At 42.3% G+C, this 26,791-nt stretch overlaps 4 protein-coding genes across 8 annotated transcripts; 1 reads left to right on the plus strand and 3 right to left on the minus strand.

Moving 5' to 3' along the window:
• Positions 1–572: 572 nt before the first annotated feature.
• LOC118287552 (phenylethanolamine N-methyltransferase-like) lies at positions 573–2,983 on the minus strand. The gene is made up of 3 exons (XM_035612852.2): positions 2,770–2,983; positions 2,029–2,239; positions 573–1,918 (listed from the first exon to the last, which is right to left on the minus strand). Exons 1-3 carry the CDS (start codon positions 2,939–2,941, stop codon positions 1,480–1,482), a joined length of 822 nt encoding a protein of 273 aa, XP_035468745.1. The 5' UTR covers positions 2,942–2,983; the 3' UTR covers positions 573–1,479.
• Positions 2,984–5,455: 2,472 nt separating this feature from the next.
• On the plus strand, positions 5,456–17,349 carry aldh18a1 (aldehyde dehydrogenase 18 family, member A1). 4 transcript variants are annotated; one of them, XR_004785761.2, is made up of 19 exons: positions 5,456–5,883; positions 6,013–6,118; positions 7,446–7,597; positions 8,369–8,518; positions 8,893–8,997; positions 9,094–9,252; positions 10,350–10,440; positions 10,793–10,917; positions 11,614–11,758; positions 11,861–11,934; positions 12,146–12,245; positions 12,509–12,729; positions 12,838–12,975; positions 13,122–13,317; positions 13,507–13,628; positions 13,808–13,994; positions 14,731–14,825; positions 15,339–15,434; positions 15,588–15,632. XR_004785761.2 is itself a non-coding variant. In XM_035613559.2 (18 exons), the coding sequence occupies exons 2-18, from the start codon at positions 6,028–6,030 to the stop codon at positions 15,782–15,784; spliced, it is 2,349 nt and encodes a 782-aa protein (XP_035469452.2). In that variant the 5' UTR covers positions 5,469–5,883; positions 5,995–6,027; the 3' UTR covers positions 15,785–17,349. The 4 variants fall into 4 exon arrangements, 3 of the variants coding, with proteins under 3 accessions (XP_035469452.2, XP_035469450.2, XP_035469453.2); XM_035613559.2 differs by lacking the exon at positions 14,731–14,825 and having other exon boundaries at positions 5,469–5,883; positions 5,995–6,118; positions 15,588–17,349; XM_035613557.2 differs by lacking the exon at positions 14,731–14,825 and having other exon boundaries at positions 5,471–5,883; positions 15,588–17,349.
• Positions 17,350–19,419: 2,070 nt separating this feature from the next.
• On the minus strand, positions 19,420–21,412 carry crygmx (crystallin, gamma MX). Its single transcript, XM_035613869.1, has 3 exons — positions 21,170–21,412; positions 20,318–20,560; positions 19,420–19,990 (listed from the first exon to the last, which is right to left on the minus strand). Exons 1-3 carry the CDS (start codon positions 21,176–21,178, stop codon positions 19,715–19,717), a joined length of 528 nt encoding a protein of 175 aa, XP_035469762.1. The 5' UTR covers positions 21,179–21,412; the 3' UTR covers positions 19,420–19,714.
• Positions 21,413–21,647: 235 nt separating this feature from the next.
• Positions 21,648–23,311, minus strand: crygmxl2 (crystallin, gamma MX, like 2). Of its 2 annotated transcripts, XM_035613868.1 has the most exons (3): positions 23,163–23,311; positions 22,396–22,638; positions 21,648–21,980 (listed from the first exon to the last, which is right to left on the minus strand). In XM_035613868.1, the coding sequence occupies exons 1-3, from the start codon at positions 23,169–23,171 to the stop codon at positions 21,705–21,707; spliced, it is 528 nt and encodes a 175-aa protein (XP_035469761.1). In that variant the 5' UTR covers positions 23,172–23,311; the 3' UTR covers positions 21,648–21,704. The 2 variants fall into 2 exon arrangements, with proteins under 2 accessions (XP_035469761.1, XP_035469760.1); XM_035613867.1 differs by lacking the exon at positions 23,163–23,311 and having other exon boundaries at positions 22,396–22,683.
• Between the last annotated feature and the right edge of the window lie 3,480 nt (positions 23,312–26,791).

The following is a 26,791-nucleotide window of genomic DNA, read 5'->3' on the forward strand; positions in this document are numbered from 1 at the left end:
GTGAGCTGGATGTACACAGACTATTTACGTTCCTTATCAGACAGGTACAGTTCTCCCAAAGAAATCATAAAATCCCCCCAAAAGTAAATGAAAGTCAGTTTTATTAAATGTATTTAAAATCCATTAACCAAACATGAAAAACACAATATTGGCTGATTATTGTAGTCTAAACTGTTTTGCTGTGCTTAGATGAATAAAATATATAAAATATATCAACCAAGTGAGAGCAATATTATTGATCTGTTTTGGAGTTAATTAGTAATATTTTCAGAGCAACTCAAGATGGTCAAAAACTGACACCCAGTGGTCAATACTTGTAATTACATAATAGTTTCCCTTCATTATGGAGCCTGCAGCAATTATTGAGATTAATCCATGAAACTGCGATCATGATAATTTTTTTTGTACATAGGCCCATTACATCTTTTTCTTCTGCTTCTATTTATCATATTAATGCTTATGAATTCATATCAACACAATGTGTGATAGGAAAACATGACAACAAACGCATTGCGATGATATTGTTTCTTTTATTTACAATATCACATATTAAAGAACACCACAGGCAAATCATCAACCTCTTAAATGAATAACAGTTAATCGAAAAATAAACTTATCGTAGTTCAAAGTATACTGTGCATTTTAAGCTTTGATATGATAGAATATGATTTAACAAAACAACAAATTTGAACCTTTACATTCTCCACGCTGTAGTTGCTGTGTTTTAACAGCAGGAGGCAACGTGTGATTGTGTTTCTACCACTAACTGCTGACTGTTATACTATTATATACCATAATCATTGCATTATCATTGCCTGTGCATTATTTTAAAAACAAGATGCACACATGTTGCACAGGTGAGATTTTCCATTTAGTTGCAACTCAATTTGGACAATTACTGACACCCAGTGGTCAATACTTGTAATTACACATTCAGTCAGTTCCTCAGACTCATATCTGAAAGTATCTTTCAAAAATAAAAATTAACCCACAGCCAATAAGAAAATACCAAGAACACACACAGGGAAAAGCATTGCATCTACATCGCTTCTTTATTCACATCATCACATATTACAAAACACAACAGGCAACTTGTCATCTGTTAAACTAAATAACGGTGAATCAAAAATATAGAAATATATAGTAATGTCAAAATATACTGTGTATAAACAGTTTGTAAGCTGCTATGCTAAGATTCTATGTGCTACATATAATATAATGAAAAGGACAAATTTGAAGCGTTACATTCTTGTGGCTGTAGTTGCAGAGTTTTAACTGCAGGAGGCAACATCTGATTATGTTTCTACCAAGACATTACCTTGACCGCACACATTTTTATTTTCCTTTGTAATTATTTGCTGAGTTAAACCATGAATTTACCCCGGTTTAATCCAAAATATTATAATATTATAATTCCTGTATATCTTTTCACCTCCGATACTCTTTGTCTATGCTTTGCCTGTTCTCCCACTTTATCCTTTAGTCCTTTCTTGCCTTGACAAAAAAAACCCCAGTCACATCATCCACCCCGACCCTCATGTCCTGAGGTAGTGTGTAAACCTCCAGCCGGATCAGGGTGAAGCCGCTCTCCTTCAAACTAGCACAAACCTGCTCCTCATTCAGTGGGACCACGGGGATCCTAACCCCCGGGCCCCCGAAATAGTAACTCTCTCCGAGGGCCCCGATGAGCAGAAGGTGGCCACCGGGCCGCAGGAGCCTCCCAATGTGGCCCAAGGCCCTGGTGAAGGCGGCCAGGTCCGGGCTGACGCTCTCCAGACAGAAGCAGGACACGAGACAGTCGGCTCCCGCTGAGGGAAGAGCATCAGAGGCCAGAGGCTGAGGACGGTGCACATCGATCGGGAGGATGCCCATGACGACCTGACGTAGCTTGGCAGCTTTCTCTGTCCATGCTGAAGGCCTGATTGAGAAAATGAGGAGTGACATGTTGTGACACTTTAAAGAACAAGAACTTCTGTGATGCTGTATAAGTGGTTTTCTGAAACACTGTGGTAAAGGATCAACTTGTACCGTCGTCCCTCCAGCTTGCACACATGCTGCAGGTACGGTGTCCAGTCCAGGTTGCAGCTCTCCTCGCCCTGGAGCCAGCGCCTCAGCTCCTGCCTGTTGACCTCCAGAAAGTCTGTGAGCAGCACCTTCTTGAAAATCTCACAGCCACTCAGCACCTGGTACAGGGTCGGACCTGAACCTATGTCCACCAGCAGCTCGCCACTCACATCACCTGGGAGGATGAAAGAGTAAACAAGATGAAACTCTTTTTTTAGAGGATTAGATCATTTTCACTGTGGAAAATCAGTATAGTAGCAGAGAACCTGTTTCATCTGAAAACGTACAGTCAATGAAATTCATCTTTTCACACATCAAGTCCAGACACACATTTTGTTGTGAGTTTACTGTCTGCATCTTAAAGCATTAGTGAAAGATATGTATGCAATGTTCAAATCAGGAAAAGGAAGATGTCAGTGACCTTTGTGACTAATATGCTATATGCAAGAAAAGTATGTAAATGTATCCTGACAGAAGAGTACATTGAAAATAAAGAAATACTCATTGGTAAATACGGGAATACGAACCAAAAAAAAAGCATTTTAGATCAAGGAAACTTCAGTGGGTAGGTTATTAGCATCAATTAAGCCTTATAAAATTACCTTAACTCGTACATGTCAGAAACAGAGAAACTATTTTGAAGCATTTCAATGCACCAGTAAGTTTCGACAGGAGTTTCCTTGATCTGTCACTCTGTGTCATTACCTTCAGTGAAGGCTCTGTGGAGACATGCCAGTTTCCACGGCACAATGCTGTCCGTCCTCTCAAAGTCAGCCCGCGGCGGAGTGTAGTTATACTGTAGATACGCCGCAGGATCGAATCCCTGGTAGCAGGCTGCCATGGCCGCCACTCCATTCTCTTTTCCCTTTTCTGCCATCCTCACTTTGCTGTTTGGCTCTGCCCAACACTTTTGCGTGGCGGTCAGTGTTCAGGTGCACGACTGGCCCCTCAGCCGCCTTATATACCTGTATATGTGAGTGCATCTCTGTCAGTGTGTGTTTGTCTGTGCTTTGGGCTACTCTGAGTTTCACGGGAAGAGATAGAGATCCTGTTTTTCGGTCTGCGTTGCTGCCTGATAGCATTTGTTCTGTTCACTTTTCCCCTCAGGCACCGATAGCATCATATCAGGGGGCTTCCTCCAACACTAGACCCACTAATGGACTCCTCATGAGGCTTTCAGGTCTTTCACTCACCCCTCAGAGGCCCTCCGTATCTCCACAATCACACTAAAGGGCCTTGTACACTCAAACGAGGGACCACTTTTGTCTCAGGCAACCGTGTTTGAAAGACACAAACAGGTCTAAACAGACCTTTTAATCCCTCATGAACCTTTGCGTTGCTTGAGTTCTGCAGACACTGGTCTTCTCTCTCTTTGTCAGAGTCTAGACCGAAACTAAAGGGGACAGAGCCTTTACCATCAGGGCCCTGGGGCTCTGAAATGATGAAATACGGCTGATTCAGCGTCTTAATCAAAATATAATACATGGTCAGAATGACGCTCTAAAGGGCCTTCATGGCTTCACCTGTGGCCTCACCACCACAGATGCTGAGACTTGGTCATTTCTCCAATATCACCAATCCACAATATCTTGTGAAGATGATGAAGTTTCATTTCATGTTCCATTAACATTTGTTTTATCTTGAAACACCTGTGGACAGCTGACAAAACATCCCCTGATGTAATTCCCAGTAATTACTGTCCATTCCTTGCGTTTACCAAACAGCCACTGTACCAATGTGGAACGTAGCCATGTGGTAATCAAAGGTGTTCTCCCCAGGAGTCTCTTGACGCCTTGCTCATCCCTGGCAGCTGAATATCCAGCACACACACACCCGCACAAGCACGCATGCACGCCCGCATGCACACACACACCCTCTTGAGACACCCAAAATATTATAATGTCCAAGAAAGACAAGATTATCAAAGTAAAAAAAAAATCACTCTGTCATTACATCTGAGTCTGCAAACATTCAGTGATTTCTTTCATTCAGTCTATTTTTGGATGTTTTGTGATTATAAGAGCTGTAAAATTTCTCTTTTACAAATACAACAACATTAAGAAATAAAACAGCATATATTGAAAAACATTAGCGTGTTATTTTTTATTTATTTTTCAGTATGGCGAGTGGATTAGAGGGAACAGGCACAAGGTAAGAGTCAGTTTCCTCCCCTGGGTCAGATGGAGAGATAAAAGAAGAGAGAGGAGGAGGAACACAGAAGAACAGATAAAGGGCACATGCGGACAACAGAAATAAAAGAACCGGACAGATATAATGGAATAATACACATTTAGCCAGAGCAACATGAGCCAATTAAGTCATGTGTGGTCCTGGGGGGAGTCCGACAGTGCCAGTCGACTTTGCTCTGAGTTACTTTTTATTTTGTCACAGCAGGTAAGTGCAGGTACAGAACATCTTTCTACCACATGGTGCAAATGAAAGGTGAAAATCTAATGTAAAAGTTATTAGGACAGTTGGGCTGTCTTCCTTTTTGATACAGCGCAAAGAACTTTATCGCAGACTTTTCTTGTCAAACTGTGGGGTCTCTTGCTTTTTCCAAAAATACGGAGTTAGAAACGTGAAAAGCAATGTAGCATTTGTTACTGTTATCGATAATCAACGATATCCGAGAAAGGAAATTTATAAATTAAATAAAAAGAAGTTTGAGTTTTACTGTTTGTCAATGTATAATCAACATGCCACACATCATTGCTTTTCCCATCTTGTCAACATTGTGCATACATCTGCATGAATTGGAGTTTTATAAAAAAAATACAGTCAGTTACAATGTCATGTACACCCTTGTGTACACTTTGTAAACTTACTATATGCATTTCAGAAAAACACTGTTCTAACATTTAGAGTAATATTTCCGTGCAGAATGGATTTTCATTCTATTCTGCTTACAAATGCACGACTTTCCACAGTTCAACTCCAACCTCACCTTTATTAACATTAGGGACTTATTAAGACACAATAAGGTACATATAATAGTTTGACATACATAAAACATGTACCTATGTATACATCATGCAACAACAAAATAAAAAGAAAAGCATGTTCAGCCATTATCATTCAGTCCAACCATAAGTGGTTGAAACCATCATCAACCCCTAATAGTTTTATGGGAAACTGATCCAGTTCTCTTGAGTATTTAGGTTGTGAAATAACTTCCCTCTCATTACAGAGAACGAAGAGGACATAAAACGACGTCATCTTTGAAACGACACTTCTCATTATTCTTTACTTTGTTATATTTTGTGTATCAAATTACAAAACCTAATTCCATTATTAACATTATGGATTTGATCTGATATTTGGTTGAAACGTGATGGAAAATTTGTCATTTATCTTTTTTTCTGTGGGCGGAGTTTTCCTTTGAAATTCAAGCGTTTGACCGCCACTTCCGCTCCTCTTCCGCATTTCGCCGGAAGGCCTGACGCTACTTCCTGCCGCTTCACCGCCAATTTACGAGACTTTCCTCCGTAGAAACACAACATACGCGCTTTTTAATGTCAGCAGCAGCGGCCTCGGGTTAAAGAATCACACTTTGTTCCTCTTGTTTCTAACTTGACCGTGGCGGGAGTTTCAAAGCCTCAGACGCCGCGGTGACGTTAGACACAGTCCGCTCTTACACACTTGCTGCAAAACCGCGAGGGGGAGGAGTCAGGGGAGGAGTCGCGCACACGGCGAGTGAGTCCAGCTCTGTGCAAACTGTCTGTGTGATAAATAAGGAATAGCGGACTCGAGGTGATGAAGTGAGACTAGAAGAAGTGACACAGACAGGACGAGATACACGAGGACTTCACTAGGCGCCAAGTAAGAACAGACCCTCCTCAACAAGGGAATCAGTGTGATGATTATATGTTGACCACACATGTTGCAATTTGAAGATCACACGTGTGTGAAGTGTCAGGTCAAATGCAACAGTTTGATATCTCGACCCAGGCTCTCGGACCGACCATGCTGCTGCAGAGGTTGACCCTGTGCCCGAGGATCCCGTCGGAGTCCCTGAGACACGTACGCTGCCTGCTCACCCGACCACAGACACAAGGCAAGCACCACGTTGTCATCATGTGCATCTCCATGTCAACCCTTCTCTGTGTGTGTGTGTGTATCACACGCACCACGTCCAGCATCCTGGATGTACAGTCAAATAACACAACCCCTCTTGTGACCTTTGGGATTAAACAAGAGGATCATTCTGACGAGATGATCACTTCATAAGTCACTTGACCGATTGTTGTATTAATTGGAAACTATTCGGATGCCATGAGTAAATGTTGAGGTGATTAAAATACCACACACTTCCTAGGTGTAGCAAACATTTTGACGATTTTCTACATTCCTTTTCTTATGTTATAGTAAATTGAATAATGCATATATATTATATATGCATTATTCAATCAGCTATATATATCAGCTATTTCCTGACATGTTATAGATCCAGCAATTTGTCTGGTAACTAAGTGACTGTTTTGATAATTGATCAAGCCTTTAAGTATTTATTTCTTTCTTTCTTTAGGGTTTTTCTTTGTGAAGAAAAAAAAAGAACCAAATATTGACCTGTTTCGACTTTTGCTTTTGCCTTGTTGCATCTCTGTTAATTGGTAATATATGTTTTTGAGTCAGACTAAACAAGCAAGTCACCTCCTGGGGGTAAATATGATGAGCACAGCAATTAACCTAAAAAGCCCGTTCCATATGAATTTAGATGCGTGCTGTTTTTTTTTTCTTGTGAAAGTAAATGTGTGAACTCTATAAATAGGTTCTGGATTATTGTATGTCTGTAGCTATATCAACATTTTTTTAAATAGGTATGTGCAGGCAGATGAAGTTCATTTGATAAATTAAATGATGTCAAGACATGCAGCAATAACTTTGAGATTCTGTGTCTGTGGGGAGTTTTCTGACCAACTCTCAGTTCAAGATCACACAGTTCTCTTACTCTCTCTCTCTCTCTCTCTCTCTCTCTCTCTCATGCGCTTCATTGCTCCAGAGAGATGTGTAATGTCAGCACAGGCTTTCTGCTCACTCTGCTGATGTGGCAATTGGAAGGCTGTGATTATCTGTTTCCCAGGTTACATATGGATGTAGGGGAGGGCTTCACTTTGTGTGCCTCAGTCGTTTAATCAATGAAATGAAAACCCAGCAAAACACACTAATTGTTGCACTTTTTTTTTGTGGGTTTGTAGTTTTTTGAAAGCAAAGTTTGGAAACTATTGAAGCTGCTGTCACAATTGTGTCACTAATACATTATCAATTTTATACCCCTTTCAGTATTTTTTTAATTTTGTAAATCTTCAATTCCAGAGCCCTGTATAAATGAGAAGATGACAGCTAAGGTGAACTCTCAGTTAGCATCTCGTCTCTCTCCACAGCTCCCCAGGGCAGGGCCCACGGCAGCTCCTTCGCCCACCGCGGTGAACTCCGTCATGCCAAGAGGATCGTAGTCAAGCTCGGCAGCGCTGTGGTCACCCGTGGCGATGAATGTGGGCTGGCGCTGGGGAGGCTGGCCTCCATTGTGGAGCAGGTGAGGAGCGCATCACCAACGCAGACAGCACTCATTACAACATTTGGGTCCTGTTGTAAACTCGAGATGAGGAAGAAAATCAGCAGACGATACCCGCTTTGACATCATCTGTTTTAAGTGCTGTCATATATGTAAAGCTGTCAGTTGGTATGATTTTTTTCCATCCCCTGCGGATTAGACTCACTATCTGTCTGTGATTTATTGAAAAGCTGTAACCTTCAGTTATTAGAAAGAGGACCAGCTAACCAATCATGTAGATAGTTTTATTTTTTTTTAGGTTTCGAGATGCCTTTCCACAACAATACATTAGGTAAATTGACTGTTGGTGTCACTGAATAATTCCACTTAAAACATTCAAAGGCAGACACTGTTTCTTTGTTAACAAAACACAGCTTGAAGAGTTTTTGTTATAGAGACTGTTTCTCTGGTAGAAAGTATTTTCACTGAAAACAGTTTTCTTACTTCCAGGAAAGACTAATCATGTTGCATTTTGAAATGCAACTTTTATCACTTTGAACTTCACAAGCCTTTCGTCCCCCTTTGGAGGGACACATTTCAGACATGGATATCTCAAGATATCCACAAATAAGAAGAAAAAAAAAAGGAACATCATATGTAGCTACTATTAGGGGTTTGTAAGAATATGTGTTTTTCTTTTTATTTATTTGGGAGAGCTGACCTTTTAAAGCTAAATCCTCAGTGAGTCTGACCAGGATAAAATACTGGTGTGCGTTTGATCCATTGCTCCTAATTGGTCATGTTGTTGTCCAGGTGGCCATGCTGCAGAATCAGGGCAGGGAGATGATGATTGTCACCAGTGGAGCCGTGGCCTTTGGAAAGCAAAGATTAAGACATGAGATCCTGCTGTCACAGAGCGTCCGACAGGCACTGCACTCCGGACACAACCAGCTCAAAGACATGGTGAGAAAAGGTGGAGGAATGTGTTGACTCTAAAGGTAAATAGTAAAGTCTAAATCAACACCGACATCACATGAAGAAGAAACTGCTGCTGCTCTGTGTGGGTTGAAACGTTTACCATGTAAATGAAGGTTACGTCACTGCTTTGGCACTTTGTTGTAAATCACCATCACAAAAACCAACACAAAATGCGTTTTTTCAAAAATACAGTGGCTGTACAAAGTATAGGTGAGGCCGGTCTATTGTATTGATAGACTGCAAAACACTTGTATTGGCTTTATTGAAATGTGTCTCTGAGAAGCCAAAAGTTGAAAGTTGAAGTGAAACTGTTCTGAAAGAACCAGTGTAACCACACCTTTACTGGACTTATGTTGCAGTCCCTGCCAGTGTTGGAGGCGCGGGCCTGTGCTGCAGCAGGGCAGAGTGGCCTGATGGCCCTTTATGAGGCAATGTTCACCCAGTACAGCACTTGTACCGCACAGGTAATTAAATTCACTTAAGCAGCATAATAATCAATTTGAAGTGCTACACGAGCGTATGTGTTTTACGCAAAGTATAATCTTCTCCTGCACCGTCAGATCCTCGTTACGAATCTGGATTTCCACGATGACCAAAAGAGGCAGAACCTGAACAGCACACTGCAGGAGCTGATGCGCATGAACATCGTGCCCATCATCAACACCAATGACGCGGTGGTGCCCCCTCCGGAGCCCAACAGCGACCTGCAGGGGGTAAATGTGGGTACAGAGAGCCTGGGTGTGACGCTGCTGGTGGTGATGGTAGCGGTGGCGGTGGCAGCAGGAATGCTGAAGGGGTTTGGCAGAGACGGTGTTTTTAAAGTATAGATATGCACTGTTTGTAAGCAGCAGTGTCTTCTATCCTCCACGCACATGCTGAGCGACCTCTGCCACCCTGCCTCACCTCATCCGCTCCGCCCCCAAGCATTAAGGCATGTGCCTGCTGGGAGGGGATGGATGGCAGTGCATGGAGTCACTGGTCAGGAGGTTCTGTCAGAAGGGAACAGGACTAACTTCTGTAGGTAGACGTCTCCTTTTCTTTTTCTCCTGCAGAAATGACTAACACATCTTTTTTCTTGGAGATAGTTCCGCTTCAACTCTCTGTCAGTCATTTTATTTACACACTTTCCCCCGGCAGTAAAGTATTCTCACCACACCTTTTTCATTGATGAAATCACACTGCTCAAACACTTCACATTTGATGCCTGTTGGTGAAATGGCTTGAATAGAAACAATTCTGAAAATCAAATCATTTTTTGGCTCCCTCATCTTATACTTAACTTACGGGGGCAGTAAGCGATTTAAATCCAATACTCTTTTTGTAAAAATCTGCCAATATTTCCTGTGTTTCCTGGCTATGTAAATTGAAAACAAAGAAACTGGTGTGGACCGCACCACACAACACTGTGTGCAGTTTGAGCCCTGGTCAGTGCAGGAAATCCATCAACAACAACAACAACAAAGAGAGAGAAAAGCTTTCTCCAAAACCGCTTACTGCCCCTTTGAGTAAAACATTTCAAATGGACTTAATGTGGTTGTTTTTGTTGTAGGAATCTACTTTAAAAAAAATTGGCATTGACATTGCAAAGTTGGACACGGTTATTGATAATTTAGGTTACCCTGACGATCCTGCAGAGAGACGGCTCGCTGATAAAAGTAAATGTTTCACACAGTTTCAACTCTACTTAAAACGTTTTGGCTATTTTTTTTTTGATTTATCAGCTTGCCACACATGGGTGAATCAGCAGATTGCTAACTTTCTGCCTGTGGTACTCTGTCACAAGGAGCTCACATCATAAATTTTTCTGGCTCTATAGGTGATCAGCATTAAGGACAATGACAGCCTGGCGGCGAGGCTAGCTGTAGAGATGAAGGCTGACCTGCTCATCGCGCTGTCTGACGTGGAAGGTAGGTATGGGTGTTACTACAACAACGGTCCGGATCAGCTGTTACAACACCATCTGTCTGCACTTTTCAGCGGGGGTGCAAAAAAAACACCCCTCTCATGGTCAACTGAGTCTTAGGAGAAGAGGCAAACACAGACCTTCTGCCATGATGTTTGAAATGGATGCTGATGGGGTTGACAGGTTTTGTGCGTGTGACTTGGCCGTGGGTCCATTAAGCATCAATTCTGTACATTTACAAAGTGTATTTTCTTGAGAGTAAAAAAAAAATGGGACCACTCAGTCTTTCCTCAAAACAAATCTCAGAATGGTGAACCGAGTGTGCACTAGTTACGTATGGGTTGTTGATTTCCCAGGACTGTACAACAGCCCTCCTGGGACAGATGACGCCAAGCTCATTGACATATTCTACCCCGGAGACCAGCAGTCCATCACTTACGGTACAAAGTCCAGAGTTGGGATTGGAGGCATGGAGGCGAAGGTATGTTCACGATCCATAATCAGTCTTGAGTGTTTACTTGTGTTGAAGTTACAAAAGTCTTATCTTTTGTGGACAGGATGGGTTAAAGGTAACTGCCTTTTGTACTTTTCTTTGTCAATTTTCATTTCATGTTTAGAAGAGAACTTTATTCCAAATGAGATGGTAATATTGCATCTAATATAGTTAATAATGATTGTGTCTAGTGCAAATTTCAGAGACTTTGTAGACAAATTCCTGTGAGCATAAAAGACCATGAGTGAGGGTCTCTGGCACAGCTTCACTTTCCTCCAATGTGAACGAAAAAATCATCTTAGGTGAAAACTTCAGCAACATTTGTATGCCTCAAGTGAACAACTTAATTGTGCAACAAAACATGCTTTAGGCTTTTGGCCTTATCTATAAATTTATGCACAGACAACAAAATAAGAGTAATACAAGTGCCTCAGAAAAGTAACACAATATTGGAAATGTTTGTTTATTATATCATCTAGAACCGTTATGTTCACTGTCTCTTTGAACCTCCTATAACTAGGAGAAAAAAACAGTAGACACATATTCAATCGATCAACATGTGATATTGGCTTTTTATCTAATATAAGATTTTGTGTTATCCTTTAAGAGATTAATACTATGAGTGAAGGTTTTAAAGAGATTTTTTAAAATGTAACTTGTGTGCTTCTCTGTGTTTGTCTACAGGTCAAGGCTGCGCTGTGGGCACTGCAAGGTGGCACCTCAGTGGTCATTGCAAACGGAACCCACCCCAAAGTAACGGGTCATGTCATCACTGACATCGTGGAGGGCAAAAAGGTGGGAACCTTCTTCTCCGAGATCAAACCCGCTGGTGAGTTTGTCTGGGCTGAATGGACTCTTTCACTCATATTTGTATTATTGCAGCCGTATCTGAGCTGCAGTGTCTGTGGAACTAATTAGTTTTCCTCACCAGGCCCAACTGTGGAGCAGCAGACAGAAATGGCACGTAACTCTGGAAGAACCCTGGCAACTCTTCAACCAGAGCAGGTGAACAAAGGCCATTGTTGTGTTCAGTGAACATTAGCACTTTTTAAGGATTTCAGTTTCTTAATTTGAGATGTGTTTAAATAGGTTATAAACACTTGATTTACTGGAATTCCTCAGCTTACCTTTCTCTGATATAGAGAAACACTGACCCCTTGTGGATAGATGTGCGTCAAGCTCATCCTGCCTGTGTTTGGTTGACTTGTGTTGTCAGAGGAGTGAAATCATCTGCCATCTATCAGAGCTGTTGACTGAAAGGAAGGAGGAGATTCTGGCTGCCAACAAGATGGACATGGACCTGGCTGTTAATGCAGGTGAGCAGAGAGTACCGTCCTCTCAGTGTTTGTGTTCAGGGAGGATGATCTGGAGTAGTGTAGAGGGAAAATTTCAAGCACTGTTTTATCCATAAACAGATTTTCCCCTGGCAGTAAATACTTGACTTTAACTGTCGTTGCCTTCAAATTGCCAACTTGATCCATATGTCACTTTGCCTCCATACTGATGACCTAAGTCAACATGAGTTTGAGCCTATATCACCTGAGAGCAAATAGTAACTCCGCTTTCCCTCCCTCTACAGGCCTTTTGCCACCAGCAATGCTCAAGCGTCTGAGTCTGTCATCAGCCAAACTTAACAGCTTGGCCATAGGTCTGCGCCAGATAGCTGTGGCAGCCCAGGACAGCGTGGGCCGTGTGCTGCGCAAGACCAGGGTGGCTCACAATCTGGAGCTGGAGCAGATTACTGTGCCCATCGGAGTTCTGCTGGTCATCTTCGAGGCCAGACCCGACTGCCTGCCACAGGTATCCGGGCAGAGCTGACACTCCTGGATACTACATTTTAAGTTATTTATATTATAGGCAAATGCAAATTACATAAATACAATTTTTTAATGTTTTTTTTCTTTTCAGGTTTCAGCATTGGCCATAGCCAGTGGTAACGCTCTCCTTCTGAAGGGTGGAAAGGAGGCGGCCAACACGAACCGTGTTCTCCACCAGCTCGCCCAGGAAGCCCTCGCCATGCATGATGTCAGAGAGGCTGTGCAACTGGTAAAACATATCTTCTTGCACAAAGGCCAAAAATGCAAAGAGAAAGCTGTATTTAAAAATAATATCCACTATGTACATGTAGACATGGCAGAAAATCTATTCAAAATCAGCCCCAAGAGAACTCACAGACTTTTTTTTCTTTCTAGGTGAGCACTCGGGAGGAGGTGGAGGATCTTTGCCGACTGGACAAAATGATCGACTTGATTATTCCTCGAGGTTCATCCCAGCTGGTGAAGGACATCCAGCGAGCCGCCAATGGCATCCCGGTGCTGGGTCACAGCGAGGGAATCTGCCACGTCTACGTCGACGCAGAGGCCTCAGTTGACAAAGTTATCAAGATTGGTCAGCGAATGCAAAACTTCCCTACTGATTTTACAGAAGTTGATGTTTATTTCTACTGTGCTGACTAGAATAAAACGACTCATAAATGTACCTAATGTTAGTAATCTGTTGCTGTGGTACTAGTAGGCCAGATTAAATTAGAACCAACATGTTCAATGAACGTATCAGTAATTTATTTTCCAATTGCAGTCAGAGACTCAAAGTGTGACTACCCAGCTGCGTGTAATGCCATGGAAACTCTGCTGATTCACCGAGACATCCTGAGGACCCCACTCTTTGACCAGATCATTGACATGCTGCGCACTGAACGGGTAAAGCGCCAAATACAAACACAGAGTCTGCAGAGCATAAAAACTTGTCAAGAAATGTGATTATATTTGATTTAAGCAGAAAATTGTATAATGGTTCTTTTATTAGTCGCCAACAATAAGATAAAGGGTATTTTATTTTTATTTTTAATGTTTTTTTTTCATCTGCCTGGTGTCATTAGGTGAAGATTCATGCCGGCCCTCGGTTTGCCTCCTACCTGACCTTCAGCCCATCAGAGGCCAATTCTTTGCGGACAGAGTATGGCGATCTGGAATGCTGCATGGAGGTGGTGGACAGCATGCTCGAGGCTGTGGACCATATCCACAAATATGGCAGCTCTCACACGGATGTCATCGTCACAGAAAATGGTACGTGGCCCGATGTGTTGTGCTTGTTTTTTGTAAATTCTGCTTTGCACCAAGCTTGTGCATTTTAAAATGACATGAAGTCCTGCATAGTTTTAGTCATATCTTATTTTCCTTAACAGCACCTGTAAATCTAGTCCTGCTCCACGCTTCTTCATACACGTGTCTTTGATATTTTTTCCTTCTTCAACTAGTGAAGCTCTTTCCCTTCGAGTACGAGCAATGACACTTGTTGATAGGGAGAGTGCTCAGCCTCCCTGAGTGACTCTGATATAGGGGACAGAGTTCATTTGAAATGTAGAGCAGATGCTACAGCACAGTTTTTGAAAGACTTGTTACCCTGGGTCACATTTAGACACACGTCTTTCAAGTGAGGCCTCACACTGCATCTCTCAGACTTGTTCAGATATGTATTTTCTGTGTGTTACATGCTAAAGGCCACACAGCATGTGGACAGTGAAGACTTAACATGCCATGTGAATTTGTCAAGGAATTTTAAGGAATATCATGAAATATCATGATGGGAACTAATGGTGTCCCCAAAAATAAGGGAATCTTTCATTTTTTCCAAAAAATAAAAAAAGATCCTGTAATAAATAGAAATAAAAATATGAGGTAAGACTGAGGTACAAATGCCTCATTATCGAGGATACAGTTATGTAGAATATCTGAAACTTTTCTTTAAGCCATGAGAAAAGAACAACGGTGAACCCGATTTACCGCATTTCAAAAAATGCAGGAGAAAGTGTGCTGTATGCTGTATACATTTCTACTCCGAGGATTGTTCTCACCTGCTGTGGAGGATGTACTGCTGCCATCTAGTGACGACAGAAGGTACCTCAGCAAATTAAAATTGAATCGTTTGTTTCACCTGACCAATCACTTAAGAGTTGTGATAGATAGATACACATTCAATAGGTTAAATAGGTATGTAAGTATAATGATAAAATACATTGCTGGATAATGATTAGATGAAATAGATATTGTTGATTGATGAGCGGAAGTCATCAAGAGAAAAATCCAGATTGCTTGACTCACATTTGTAAGAATTAACATCCACATTTGCTGAACTTGATTTCAGCCATTGAATTGATGATATGTTGTACCACTGGGTATTTAGATAATAATAAAATGACAAGGTCAGCAGAAATTGAAAGGTGTAATAGCAATGACGGTGATAATAAGCTTTTTTTTATTCAGTATATTCAATTTCAGCTAAGCTTCCATCCCCTTAACCACCATAGTTGTCACTGTCACATACTTCATGTCAATGTACCTGAAAGACTGTGAGATTATTGACACAAGTTTCTGAGCCTGTAGCACCAATAAGCTGTTTCTCTCTGGCAGAGGACACAGCGGAGCAGTTCCTGCAGCAGCTGGACAGTGCTTGTGTTTTCTGGAACGCCAGCTCACGCTTCGCTGATGGATACCGCTTTGGACTGGGTATGTGGTGGTTTTAACATCTGAACCCTGTGATTATTTGTTTTCTGTATATTCTTCACCAAATTAATTTGTTATACTTGCATGTTTTTTTTTGACACTTGACATTTCGTTTGACCTTTTTCACCTTCTTTGTTTCTCTGGCTTTGCCTCCAGGCGCAGAGGTTGGCATTAGCACCGCGCGTATCCATGCCCGGGGCCCCGTGGGCCTGGAGGGGCTGCTCACCACCAAGTGGGTCCTGAGAGGTGATGGGCACACAGCGGCGGACTTCTCTGAGCACGGCACCATGAAGTACCTCCATGAAAACCTGCCTGTTGTGCAGCCTCCAGCTGGACAGAGAGACAGCAACTAGACCAGAGTTTGTTTGCTACACTCTCTCAAGGATTTGCTTTACTCAACAGCAGCTCCCGGCCGGATAAATGGCTCATGTCATTGTTTAAAACCGCGCACAACAAGGAGAGGGACGCTCCAGAAAACAGTATCAGTACAAGCAGAAAGTTGTCCAAGTTCAGATTATACTGTTGTTCAATGACTAACTTCTACCTCAGCTTTCCAGTATTGTGAGTTAGGAAAACTTGCCCTCATCACAACAACACACAAAACCTCTAATTGGAGAAACTGTGACCAAGAAGGACATTAACTAACATGACTTTCTTTCAAGACAAAGTAAACACAGAATATTAAAGAAAACTGAAATTCTTGATAATTATTATTTTTATGGGAAAAAAAAGCAATCTCAGGACATCATTTTTATTCCGGACGTTGATTCACAAGCCTAAGTTACAAGCCTTATTAACTGTGTTTACACTGAACCAAAGCTGGCATAATGCTGCCCTTCTGTATAATTTTTTTGTAGCATGTTGGTGTTGGGGAATCAGAGACATGACATTTAACTCTCCCTTCATACAGACTTCCATCCAGCTCTGTGAACTCCACTGTCGGCCAGTTGCGGGAACAACAACGTTCATGCCTTTCTATTAGGAACAGTGAGGCAAAAGAAAGTCACATTCCCGTCTTGACCAGGTTTTGTTTAAGGGCTACAGAAAACCTTTAATTTCCTCCATGAAATCATCAGGAGATAAGGCATTAAGCATCAGTACCAAAATGTACATACTTTTGCCAGTTTTATTGCGTAAAACCACCAAAAGCTTAATGTATCTGGTCAGGGGTCATCCATAGTTGGTGATTCTCCTGAGCCAAAACACAGTATTATAAGGATTGACATGTATTTTTATCTAACATTTTGTTGATGCAACCTAGTCCATTATATAAAAAGAAATCAAGTTGCGCTTATGATTGTACATATTCTTATTGTACTGCTTTGGCTCATTGCCCACAAGATTAATACTGTTTGTACTGTGATTTCTCTTTTTCATATAACATTTCAACATTTTTATTTCCTTTCTCAAATTCCAGGATTACGTTTTACTGTATATATCTTAATTTACAGGCATTTTGATTAGCCGAGGTGCTGGTTTCATACCACTACATGGAGACATTTGACAAATAACTGGTCTGATTCAAACCTTCCGGATTTCCTGTATCATATTTGATACAGAAGTATAAGAAGTTGTGTTGTACCGCAACACAAGTGTGCACTTCAACTTGAAATGCACCAGTTTTATTTACAATTGTATTTATTTGATCATTGTTAGAAGTTCTGCTCATTTTTCCAATGCTTTGCTGTTTTCCTGTTTGTACCTTGTGGCGCCCAAAGCCTCTTTCAGAGCAGGAACAGTAATTGACAAGCTGCCTTCTTCAAGCTGGAGGGGAAAATGCAGCTGCTTTTAAATTAAGCTCTGCAACGTTTCCAGCCTCTGAGCTCCAATCTGATGTCTGGCAATGCACACTTAATGACCGGTTTGGATTGTTTAATAGCAGTACTGTAGAATTAAAAAGAAAATTGTTGAAAAAGAATATGTATTTTTCCTCACTTTCTTTGATTTTTGCACGCTTGTTCATCTATGTCCTGGCACTCGTCTTTCTACTTTCACAAAGAACACAAATTAATGGGGAAGAAAGTCATACTGATCTGAAAAACAGATGTCTAAAAAGGGCCTTTTTAAAGTTGCCCATAGGGGAATTCACATTGCTGGAAGTGGGGCAAGGAAGATGGAAGACAATACTATAGAGGTTTAATTATCCAGCCATCAGAAATGAAAAGAGGGAGAAGGAGAACTGAGACTAATAATGGAATCACAGGCGTATGCTCTGGGTTTCTCCGTTTCCTTCGCTCTTCTATCATCTAAAGAATTCATTCTCCAAAACGCACTACTTACCCTTCAATCAGCTTCCCATCACCAAGTCCAAAGGGTTCAGCGATGAAGAGGGAGACAAAACTCGGATCTCGCTATGTTGTCCTTTTCATGTGACAAGCGAAAAAAAAAAAATCATCTAAATGACTTGAGGTAGAGAAGGAAAAATCCAGGGACACAGTGTTTCGTCTTTGATGCATAGTGTTGTTATATTATAGAATTTTACAATATGCATAAAAGTTTCCAGTACTGTAGCTATTATATGGCTGTTTTAACACCGGGTTTGAAAGCGAAATTATTCCATTGCACAGGGTCCTGACTCAAATGCCTCCATTTTACTCTAACGTCAATGATGATATTAAATTGAATAATCATATCTTAGCAACAGATCATTCACATTCCGAGCTTAATTGTTCCTTTAAGTGTTTATGCTCAGAGCTCGAATCCCTCTCATGAACCTAAATACCTTTCCCTTAGTGCTTTTGCAAAAAAAGTTACTTACTGATTATTCCAGTGCTACTTTATTCCTATGTTTTAAATTACAATTTGTCAACCTAGTTCTTTCCTCAAGTTACTGTATGTACCAACAAGAGACTTAAGGCTAGATTTCAATAATGATATAGTAGAAATCAGCAGATTATGCATCATGACCGTACTGAATATTAAAGTCTTTGGCTTCTTTGCCTCTACTGTTTTTACGTAAAGTTTGCTCTTGACGAAAATCATGTTCCCTAAACACTTGTTTTCTACAGTTCTATGTAAGTCCAAAGTGCTTACTTCCTGAATTTGATTAATATTTGAAGCTGCTGCCTCTTCATGACCTTAAATTAACTTCCAGTTAAGGCCGAGGCCTGTTAATTTCCTCCCGTCTTTCATCTGGCCTGGCCCCCAGGCGCCAGCTGATCAGATCCCATGTTGCACCAGTCCATGCTGTGTTCACTGCTGGGTTTTGTTGTCCACAAAGATATAAGGAGGATGATGAGGGCAAATCACTGGACTTGAACAGCAAAGCTGACAATCCTTTAATTGGACATTACTCAAGGCCAAAACTCATATTTCTTGTTGTTCTTGATCTTAAGAGATTCTCAAATGCGCTCCCCACTGGGCTTCAAATTTTTTCGAATCAATAATTAATGGTCAGAGTTATTTATTCATGTGTATCTTCACCAATTACGCAGTGTCTAATTAACAATTTCAATAATTGATATTTATTTCTGAAAGGGTTGAGTATCTTGGGCTGATGAAAAATGCATGAACAGGGATGTGGACTGGGTTTTACTTTTTGTTCTGAGAGAGCTTGATGCTCGGGGCTAATACCAGGCCACTTTGACTCCGACTCTTTGAGTTGGCACTGGCCCTGTGATGTGGATCTAATATGGGCATCTTTCATGGACCCAAAGCGCTTACTGTGTACCATGTGATCTCATAAAGACTCCTACATGCCCATCCTCAGATATACCCCCTTTTTTTTGTTCTTTAATATTGAACTTCAAAGAAAGAGCTTCTGTTTCCTTGATCATTTTTCTTTGTGTACGTGGAATGACAATACCACGGCAAACTGTGGAAACTCTTCTCACTGCGACCTCAGTGGTTGCAACTCCGTCGAACTCTGTGGCCCGATGAAAGTTAAATCAACACGCTAAAAAGAATGACAAGCCCGATCCCCCTGATCTTTCGATAGTGACAGCTGTAGTAGTCAATAGAAAATGAACAAAGGCTCACTTTAGCCAACTTTCACAAAGTTTTCATTTATTGTGATTTTCAGAAGGACAGGAGGTTGGGGACAGGCGAGGCAAACCATTTAGCTATGGGATGACCAAAGCCCAAAAAAGAAAAATCATCATCATTTTTCTGTGAGCATTGCTTGAGAACTTCTTTCCAACAATGCAGAGCAACACACCAAACCCAACATCAGACGCACCATCATTACAATGTAGAATTTCAGGTTTGGACACAACAGTGTTGTGACCTCACTGAGACGCTCTTTGCATTGGGGGAACAAGAGGGTGAAGTAACAAGTGACTGCATCAGTTGATCTCGGTGACACGTCTCAGGGAGCCAATGGTTGGGCTGCTGCTTCCCCACTCGCTGTGCCTCCTGTACTCACCGGGACGCAGGAAGTACTGGCGTCCCCTGTAGTTGGGGTGTTCGTGCAGCATCCAGTAGCCCTCCATGACATTGACGGAGGAGATGTCACGGGTGTGGAAACGCTCATGCAGATCTGGGCAGTCTTCCATTAGCTCCAGATTCTGGCCCCCAAAGTCAGACCGCTCAAAGATCTTCATCCTGTAGTTCCCGTTGTACTATGGGAAGAAATGATGAAAGAATATGATCATAACTGCCATTAAAGAGAGATGTTTTTTTCAATAAGTGATGGATAAACTCCCCCCCCCCTCCCATACTGGTCCTGATCCAATGACCCTCTGTATCTTCTCTCTTGACTATTTCTTTTAGAACAGTTATAGGTCAAGCCAAAAAGAGAGGATTTAAAATAGCCACAGGTATTGGCACTGAGAGGTGAAAACAGTAGGACCAGGCTTGAGAACTAAATGGTAACTGGCACTTTCACAGAAAACCTTCAGTGGGGATATTGCTGCAAACAGCAGGGTAGTGCATCAGTTAAAACTCACAGGTGGCACCATACGGCAGGAGCGGATGCAGTCGTTGAAGCCGGCCCAGCGCTGGTAGTCGGGGTACTCGCCCTTGTGCAGCATGTACTGGTAGCCGGCATAATTGGGCTTCTCGTAGGCCACCCAACAACCGCTCTCCACTCTTATTGAGTTACAACGGCTGAGGTGGTTTTGCATCTCAGAATAGTCACTGCTGCACTCATAGTGACGACCCTGGAAGTTCCTGTCTTCGTAGAAAATAATCTGAGAACAAGAGACAGTTGGACATTATTACCACAAGAGCAAACCGACATACAGTACACCTTACAGTGTTGGTTTAACTGCCTTCCATCTGTTCAGACTCTCATCAGAAATGATAACTGTAACTATGGTGTTTTAGTCTGCACCATATTCTATAACCATATCCTCTCGTATTTTGAGCCAGGGTTGCAAATTATCTTTATATAACAACATTTTATATAGAAAAGTTTTGAATAAAATACAGAATATAATCAAGTGGTATATTTCAATGAAAAGAAAGTATTTTTAATCTTAATAATTGCAGTTTTTACTATCCTCAACAGAAGACAGCAGCATACAAATATTTATAGCAAGTTTTTTAATTTCATTTATTTATTTAAATCCCGATTCTTTACAATTTCCAGCATTCATAATGTCCCTGTATGTCTCCTGAAAAAATGGTAAACAATCCCACAGACGGTTCAGTTATCAGTCAGTGAAGATCTTTTTGCATTTTGTGTGACAAAGATACATTATTGTCGAGTGTACCTATGCAGCAATTATCAGTTACCACATCAAATATTTCAGTTGCTGTTACTATATATATATATATATATTAAATTGCACACTTACCTTGCCCATTGTAACTGTGCTAAGTTCAGACCAGGCCAAATGTCGGCCTGTACCAGACCTCTTTATAGACCCCGCTTGGATCAGGGCTTTGCAAACACGAAACAAAGCTTTGTCGTGTCAGCACAGCATACGCTCGACGCACTGCAGAATACCATAGGACTGGTGAGCTACTGCAGCCGCTTTGTCTCTGTCAAAGCTCTGTCTGTCTATGGGAAATACTGTACAACTGCACATTCTCAGAGGGCGTCAATAAGAGTTGCAAAATCTGCCTTTATTTTCATGAATACCAGAAACCTACATCCGGACTCTGAGGATAGACGTGGTAGAAAAAAGGAAAGTAATTTGAAGTGGATTACAAAGCAGTTATAGTCTTTTATGTTTTAATGGTTGAAGATGTACATTAAGCAGGGAGCAAATGTGTTCTTGGACTCATGTTCATATTGCAAGGATATGTTCAAATGAGATCACAAAAACATAGTTGTTTTTTTTGAAAATCAAGTCTTTAATGTTCATACGAGTTGCGCATGGGTGGAGGTTACATGAGAGTCCTCATCCTCCTGAATGAGCCCACCATGGGGTTGTGGCAGCCCCAGTCGCCACAGGCCCTGTACTCTCCAGGGCGCAGGAAATACTGGCGTCCCCTGAAGTTGGGGTGCTCGTAGAAGATCCAGTAACCCTCCAAGATGTTGCAGGAGTAAATGTCCCGGTAGCGGAAACGCTCGTACACATTGGGGCAGTCGTCCATGAACTCCATTGTGTGCCCCGTCAGGTCAGGCCTGTTGTAGATCCTCATCTTGAAGGATCCTCTATACTGGACGTGGAAGAAATCAGAACAACGGTTATTATTGTGCTATTATGGTGGACGTGAACCCTGGAGAGCTTTCTATCCTCAGATGATCCTTCAGCTTTGGATTCAATTGAGTACTTGTAATACTTGGTTTCTATGAGCAACAACTCCAGCTTGAGAGAATTACATTCACCCCCCTTTCCTAAACTGCCAGAAACACTCAATGTGACTAACAGAATTAGGATGAAGGCACCAAGTCTTATGGGGGCTGTATCATATTCTTTTAAAGGCTGACTCCTTGTGGGCCTTGCAAAGTAGACTTTTATGCTATGACCTAACCTGAGAACCTTTAAATGGCATCAAAAGGCCTGTGATTGACATCCGCGTCTAAAGCTGCATTTGATGTACAGTGAGTGAGGGGGGGGGTTGATTGACTTACGGGGGGGAACATCTGGCAGGAGCGGACGCAGTTGTTGAAGCCCATCCAGCAGTGGAAGTCGGGGTACTCGCCTGGGCCGAGGATGTACTGGTAACCCATGTAGTGAGACTTCTCATAGGCCACCCAGTGACCGCCGCTGACACGGATGGAGTTGCAGCAGTTGAAGTGCCTGAAGGTGTCCATGCAGTCGCTGCTGCACTCCCAGTGGCGCCCCTGGAAGTTGCGGCCTTCGTAGAAGATTATCTTGAAAAGGAGAGAAGGAGAAAGAGGCATGTATCACTCAAATCAATGTTCAGGTATAGATTGAAAGGTTGCGGTACATATGAATGGGCTGTAGGGGACACTGCTCTCCCTAGAACAAGCGCAGTTACTTGTTCATGGGGCCGTCGTGTGTTCAAGCCTCTCCAGTCTCAGCTTCAGTGTTTGACTGGTGCAGTTTGTTTCAGCTGACTTTTATTTAAAGAACAACATATTGTATGCTTGTCCAATCTCAACACACTGTTAAATTAAAAAAATCTGTTGCCGTCATAAAAATCTAGTGAGGATACCATTGGATTGCATATCTCCAGAGACCCATTCAAGAGGTCAGACCTTTCTGTATTTCGAAAGCCAATATTTTTACTTGGGTGAGTACGTTTGCTACCGCTCTCCCCCTCCGCCAAATTCTCTTTCCCCGTTATGATATTTGACGCGCGCTCCTAAATCACGCCATTTTCCTCCTTCACCTCTTCATCAAATCCGATGCCATATTGTTTGCGAGCTCATACCTTTCCCATGGTTGCAGGGCTGTGGATGTTTGCGCACCATAGCCCTATAGACACACTTACTGGTCCTTTTATACTCTCCCACTGATGATGAGGCCTCTGACACGTCAGGGACCACCAGTCTTTACCTTTTCAGATACCAACCGCTGTTCCCTTTGTCTGACAGCCCACGGGTAACTTATCTCCTGTCTGCTAGAGTTTACCTATAGAATTGACACAAACCACATCCCCAAAATGAACACAGCACATGACCCTTGTTATGCCACGACCTGGTGATGCAACCTTTTGAAATATCACACAAAGGCCCTTTAGGTATGTGGCCCCCCAACAACAAAGCCTTTAAAGTGTGCAGTGGGTTATTTCAGTTTGGGGGGCACTCTCCAAACTAGTACTTAACCAAGTAGTGGTTTTCACGTCATGACTTGCTTGGCCGGAAAACAGCCGCATAGCTACTTTTTTTATCCAGTCCCAGTTTCAGGGAGTTTGAACTGGTGCGTTTTTCTAAGTGGAACAGGTTACGGTGTAATTGTTGTTCAATTCGTGTTAAAGGGAAGTGGTGCTGATACTGTGGTCTGAGTCAAGCTTTTGTGTTGATATAATCTACAGTGATCTGTTGTCTCTTTTTGCTTCCATAGCCTGCAGTTGTACTGTGATGCCAGACGGGACCGGTTTGTTTGCAGATGTACAGACAGAACTGCTGTGTCTGTGTGTGTGTGTGTGCGTGTGCGTGTGTGTGTGTGTGTGTGCTTGATATAAAAGGAGGGGTTTTGGGCATGTGTGTTTTACTCTTTGTATAAAATGATAGATGTTTGGACTTGAGTCTTTGGCTTGTAAGCATATAGCCCTGAGCTGAAGGGGAAAAGGCCAGAACGAGTTGCTGCCATGCATTGTGTTCCCAAAGCCCAGCTGATGCCAGAAAGGTCACCTTTGGCCTTTCATCGGGATAAAGAGCTCATGCCCCCTCTTCACTTTGTGTGGTTTTTGCAGCTTCAACCGTGTAAAAAAAGGAAAGTGTTTCCAGAAAGCACAATAGCCATTATGTTCCTGGCCAAAAACACTGCTATTGTGGTTGAATATCCGGAGCCATACGACACTGTTTCAGTGTTAAGGAACGGCGTTGATAAGCTTTTGCTCCTTTGATCATTCATCGACTTGAAACTCTCACAGGCTTCAAGAGGTTTCATGTTTGAAGCTGCACTCTTTTTCTATGACATAAGTAGATCATTGATATTCTTTCATCACACTGTGCAGCGTAATTGTGGCAGATTATCAGATGGGATGTTGTTTTGTTTTTGTGATTTTCTGGAGCAAACAGTAATTCCGGGAGGAAAGGTTTCATCGGAACGTATAAGAAACAAATGTTTAGATATTCCTAATATGTTCATTCTTGGATTCATGATTTCTTTTTAAACATGCCTGTTAAATGAAAACTCTTTTTACTCAGTCATGATGCAGGAGGGCAGCGGATTGGCAAGAAAATCGTATCACACGTTCAAACTCTGTGCGGTGTAATAGCAAACCTTCACTGTGCTGAGGTGGCTTTGACTGGGACTCAATTAGTTCCAGGGCTGCAGCTCAGTCGGACCTCCGACCTTTGTATTGAAAGAATCATGTAACCGAGTTGCAATACAAAAAAAAATAAAATAATAATAATCTGATTGGCACTAGCATCATCATCATTGTTCTCATTTTCGTCACCGGAACGTCAGCTAACCCCAACTCATTAGTCGGGACCTTGCCTCTCTCCATGTCTGTGTAGCTTCCAGAGGGGAACCTTGTTTCTTAGGCTCTCAAATGATCATCTTTAGCTCTGCTGCAAGACATCTCCTCCCCACCCGGAAGGGAAAGTAACATCACAGAGGCCCCCTTGCCCGCTTTCTCAGTTCCCCCCGGAGGAGAAGAAAGCTACCCGCTGTGGAGCATTCCCCTCTTCATCTCGGGAAGATGGAAGAAAAAGGAAAGGAGAAGGGATAGGAGTGGGGGGGCTAGATTTGCGGCTCCATTGTGTCCGAGGATCTTATTGTGCAATCTGTGCAATCGCGTGGGAGATGACGACACTATTAGCCTGCAGAACGACTGTCAGTTGGGGACCTCTGTGATAGATGTGCGCCCCACAGAGATGGGAAAAAAACTTTGACAGATAGCAACCCCAGCACTAGTTAACTTGCAACCTTTTTTTTTTTTTTTTCCATCTATCCGGCTTCCAAAAAAAAAACCCCATTTGTGTTGCTGATACCTAATTAGAATGTGAATGTGCAATCCATTCAGCAAAACACATTTCAGGTCAGAGGAGACTTCTTTCAATTCAAAACAAATCAGTTTCCCTTCATCCGAACCGCGGTCCCCCCGACCCTGCAATATACAGTAAGTCTCACCCCAAAAATGTTGTCGGAAGAGATAGGAGAGCAGCCGTGCTCGCAGTGACTCCAATATGCCTTTTTTTTTTTAACTGAACAGTCATTACAAAAACACTGTGCTACTGAGGTGTAAACAAGGGGTATATGCGAGTTTTGCTCCTGAGGACCAGCTAATCTGGTCCTGCAAATGTGGTATGATCGGAAAAGCGCTCGCCAAAAAGCTTTGCCGTGCCGGGAGTAGTACGAGCACCTCTCTTTTGCTGAGAGATCAGCCTCTCCATTCTTTCCGTCAGTAAATCTCCAGGCATCCTCCCTCTCTTGTCACTGCCAGCGCACAGGGCTCTATCGGGATTGCCAGACGCAGGAGCCACTATGAGCCTGTGCCAGGGCCAGGATTTACCGTGATGCTTCTGATGTGCTCCATCTTTTTCTCTCTCTCTTTTTTTTTTTTTTTTGCTGGGGGATAATTAAAAGAGGAAATGGTGTTGGAAGAACAGAGTGGCAAAGCAGGAGGAAGGGGCCTTCGACCGAGCAAATGGATGCAGCTGTCAATTATGTTGAGCTTGTTTTCCTCCTCTGACATTTTGTGTTGAACTGTTACCCATGTTTTTTTAAACTTTGTGGTAAATCTCCATCTGTGTACATGCAATTTGAAAAAAGGGAACAACAACGACAACATTTAGTCTACTTCAGAACTAGTCCTCGCAATGAAATGACCATGAGGACTTTCTCTACGGTTTGATTGTGATGACCTGCAGGTGCAAGCCTGAGTAACTCTTCCAGACTACTGTACATCGAACATAAATATTTTAGAACGCTTTGTCGGTGCGCGACGTTCACATCGCTCCAACGTTCCTGCGCGACATTTTGCACCAGCGCTACACCAAATTGTGTCTCATCATATATCACAAATTCTTCGGAAGTCACGAACAAGTTCTTTTGTTGTTCGAGAGATTTTCCTTGACGCCGGGTACAAACAGTCCTTCAGGGAAACCGGGATCGTTTAAGCCTCTTCCTTTATTTTGTCTCAATCAAGATGCTCCACCATACAAGCATGACCCAAAGCCTGTGAAAAGCAGGACAGCTCCTCTGTCTCTGAGCAGACACACTTGGGGGAGTGATGGCTTTCAGTCGCTCTCTTCTCTCTCTGTTTTGACGCGGCGTGTCTCCCGCGTGCCCCAAAGCTTTAAAGGCTTAAAGAGCAACTTGTCACCCTGTAATCCAGGTGCCTTTCAAACAAGTCACGCTGTTTACTGACACATGACAAAAAAGTTC

Source organism: Scophthalmus maximus, chromosome 16 (genome assembly GCF_022379125.1).
Source record: "Scophthalmus maximus strain ysfricsl-2021 chromosome 16, ASM2237912v1, whole genome shotgun sequence".
In the NCBI taxonomy this organism is placed as follows: Eukaryota; Metazoa; Chordata; class Actinopteri; order Pleuronectiformes; family Scophthalmidae; genus Scophthalmus; species Scophthalmus maximus.

Bases quoted from the DNA above. Each gene is read 5' to 3' on its own strand.
- LOC118287552 (XM_035612852.2), bottom strand. From the start codon at position 2,941: ATGGCAGAAAAGGGAAAAGAGAATGGAGTGGCGGCCATGGCAGCCTGC. The intron at 2,240-2,769 runs GTAATGACACAG...TCATCCTCCCAG, and splicing joins CCACAGAGCCTTCACTGAAG to GTGATGTGAGTGGCGAGCTG. The intron at 1,919-2,028 runs GTACAAGTTGAT...TTTCTCAATCAG, and splicing joins TGCAAGCTGGAGGGACGACG to GCCTTCAGCATGGACAGAGA.
- aldh18a1 (XM_035613559.2), top strand. From the start codon at position 6,028: ATGCTGCTGCAGAGGTTGACCCTGTGCCCGAGGATCCCGTCGGAGTCC. The intron at 12,246-12,508 runs GTGAGCAGAGAG...CTCCCTCTACAG, and splicing joins GGACCTGGCTGTTAATGCAG to GCCTTTTGCCACCAGCAATG. The intron at 12,976-13,121 runs GTAAAACATATC...TTTTCTTTCTAG, and splicing joins TCAGAGAGGCTGTGCAACTG to GTGAGCACTCGGGAGGAGGT.
- crygmx (XM_035613869.1), bottom strand. The intron at 19,991-20,317 runs GTGAGTTTTAAC...TTCTTCCCATAG, and splicing joins CCTGCCGTATGGTGCCACCT to TACAACGGGAACTACAGGAT.
- crygmxl2 (XM_035613867.1), bottom strand. From the start codon at position 22,668: ATGCCTCTTTCTCCTTCTCTCCTTTTCAAGATAATCTTCTACGAAGGC. The intron at 21,981-22,395 runs GTAAGTCAATCA...TTCCACGTCCAG, and splicing joins CCTGCCAGATGTTCCCCCCC to TATAGAGGATCCTTCAAGAT.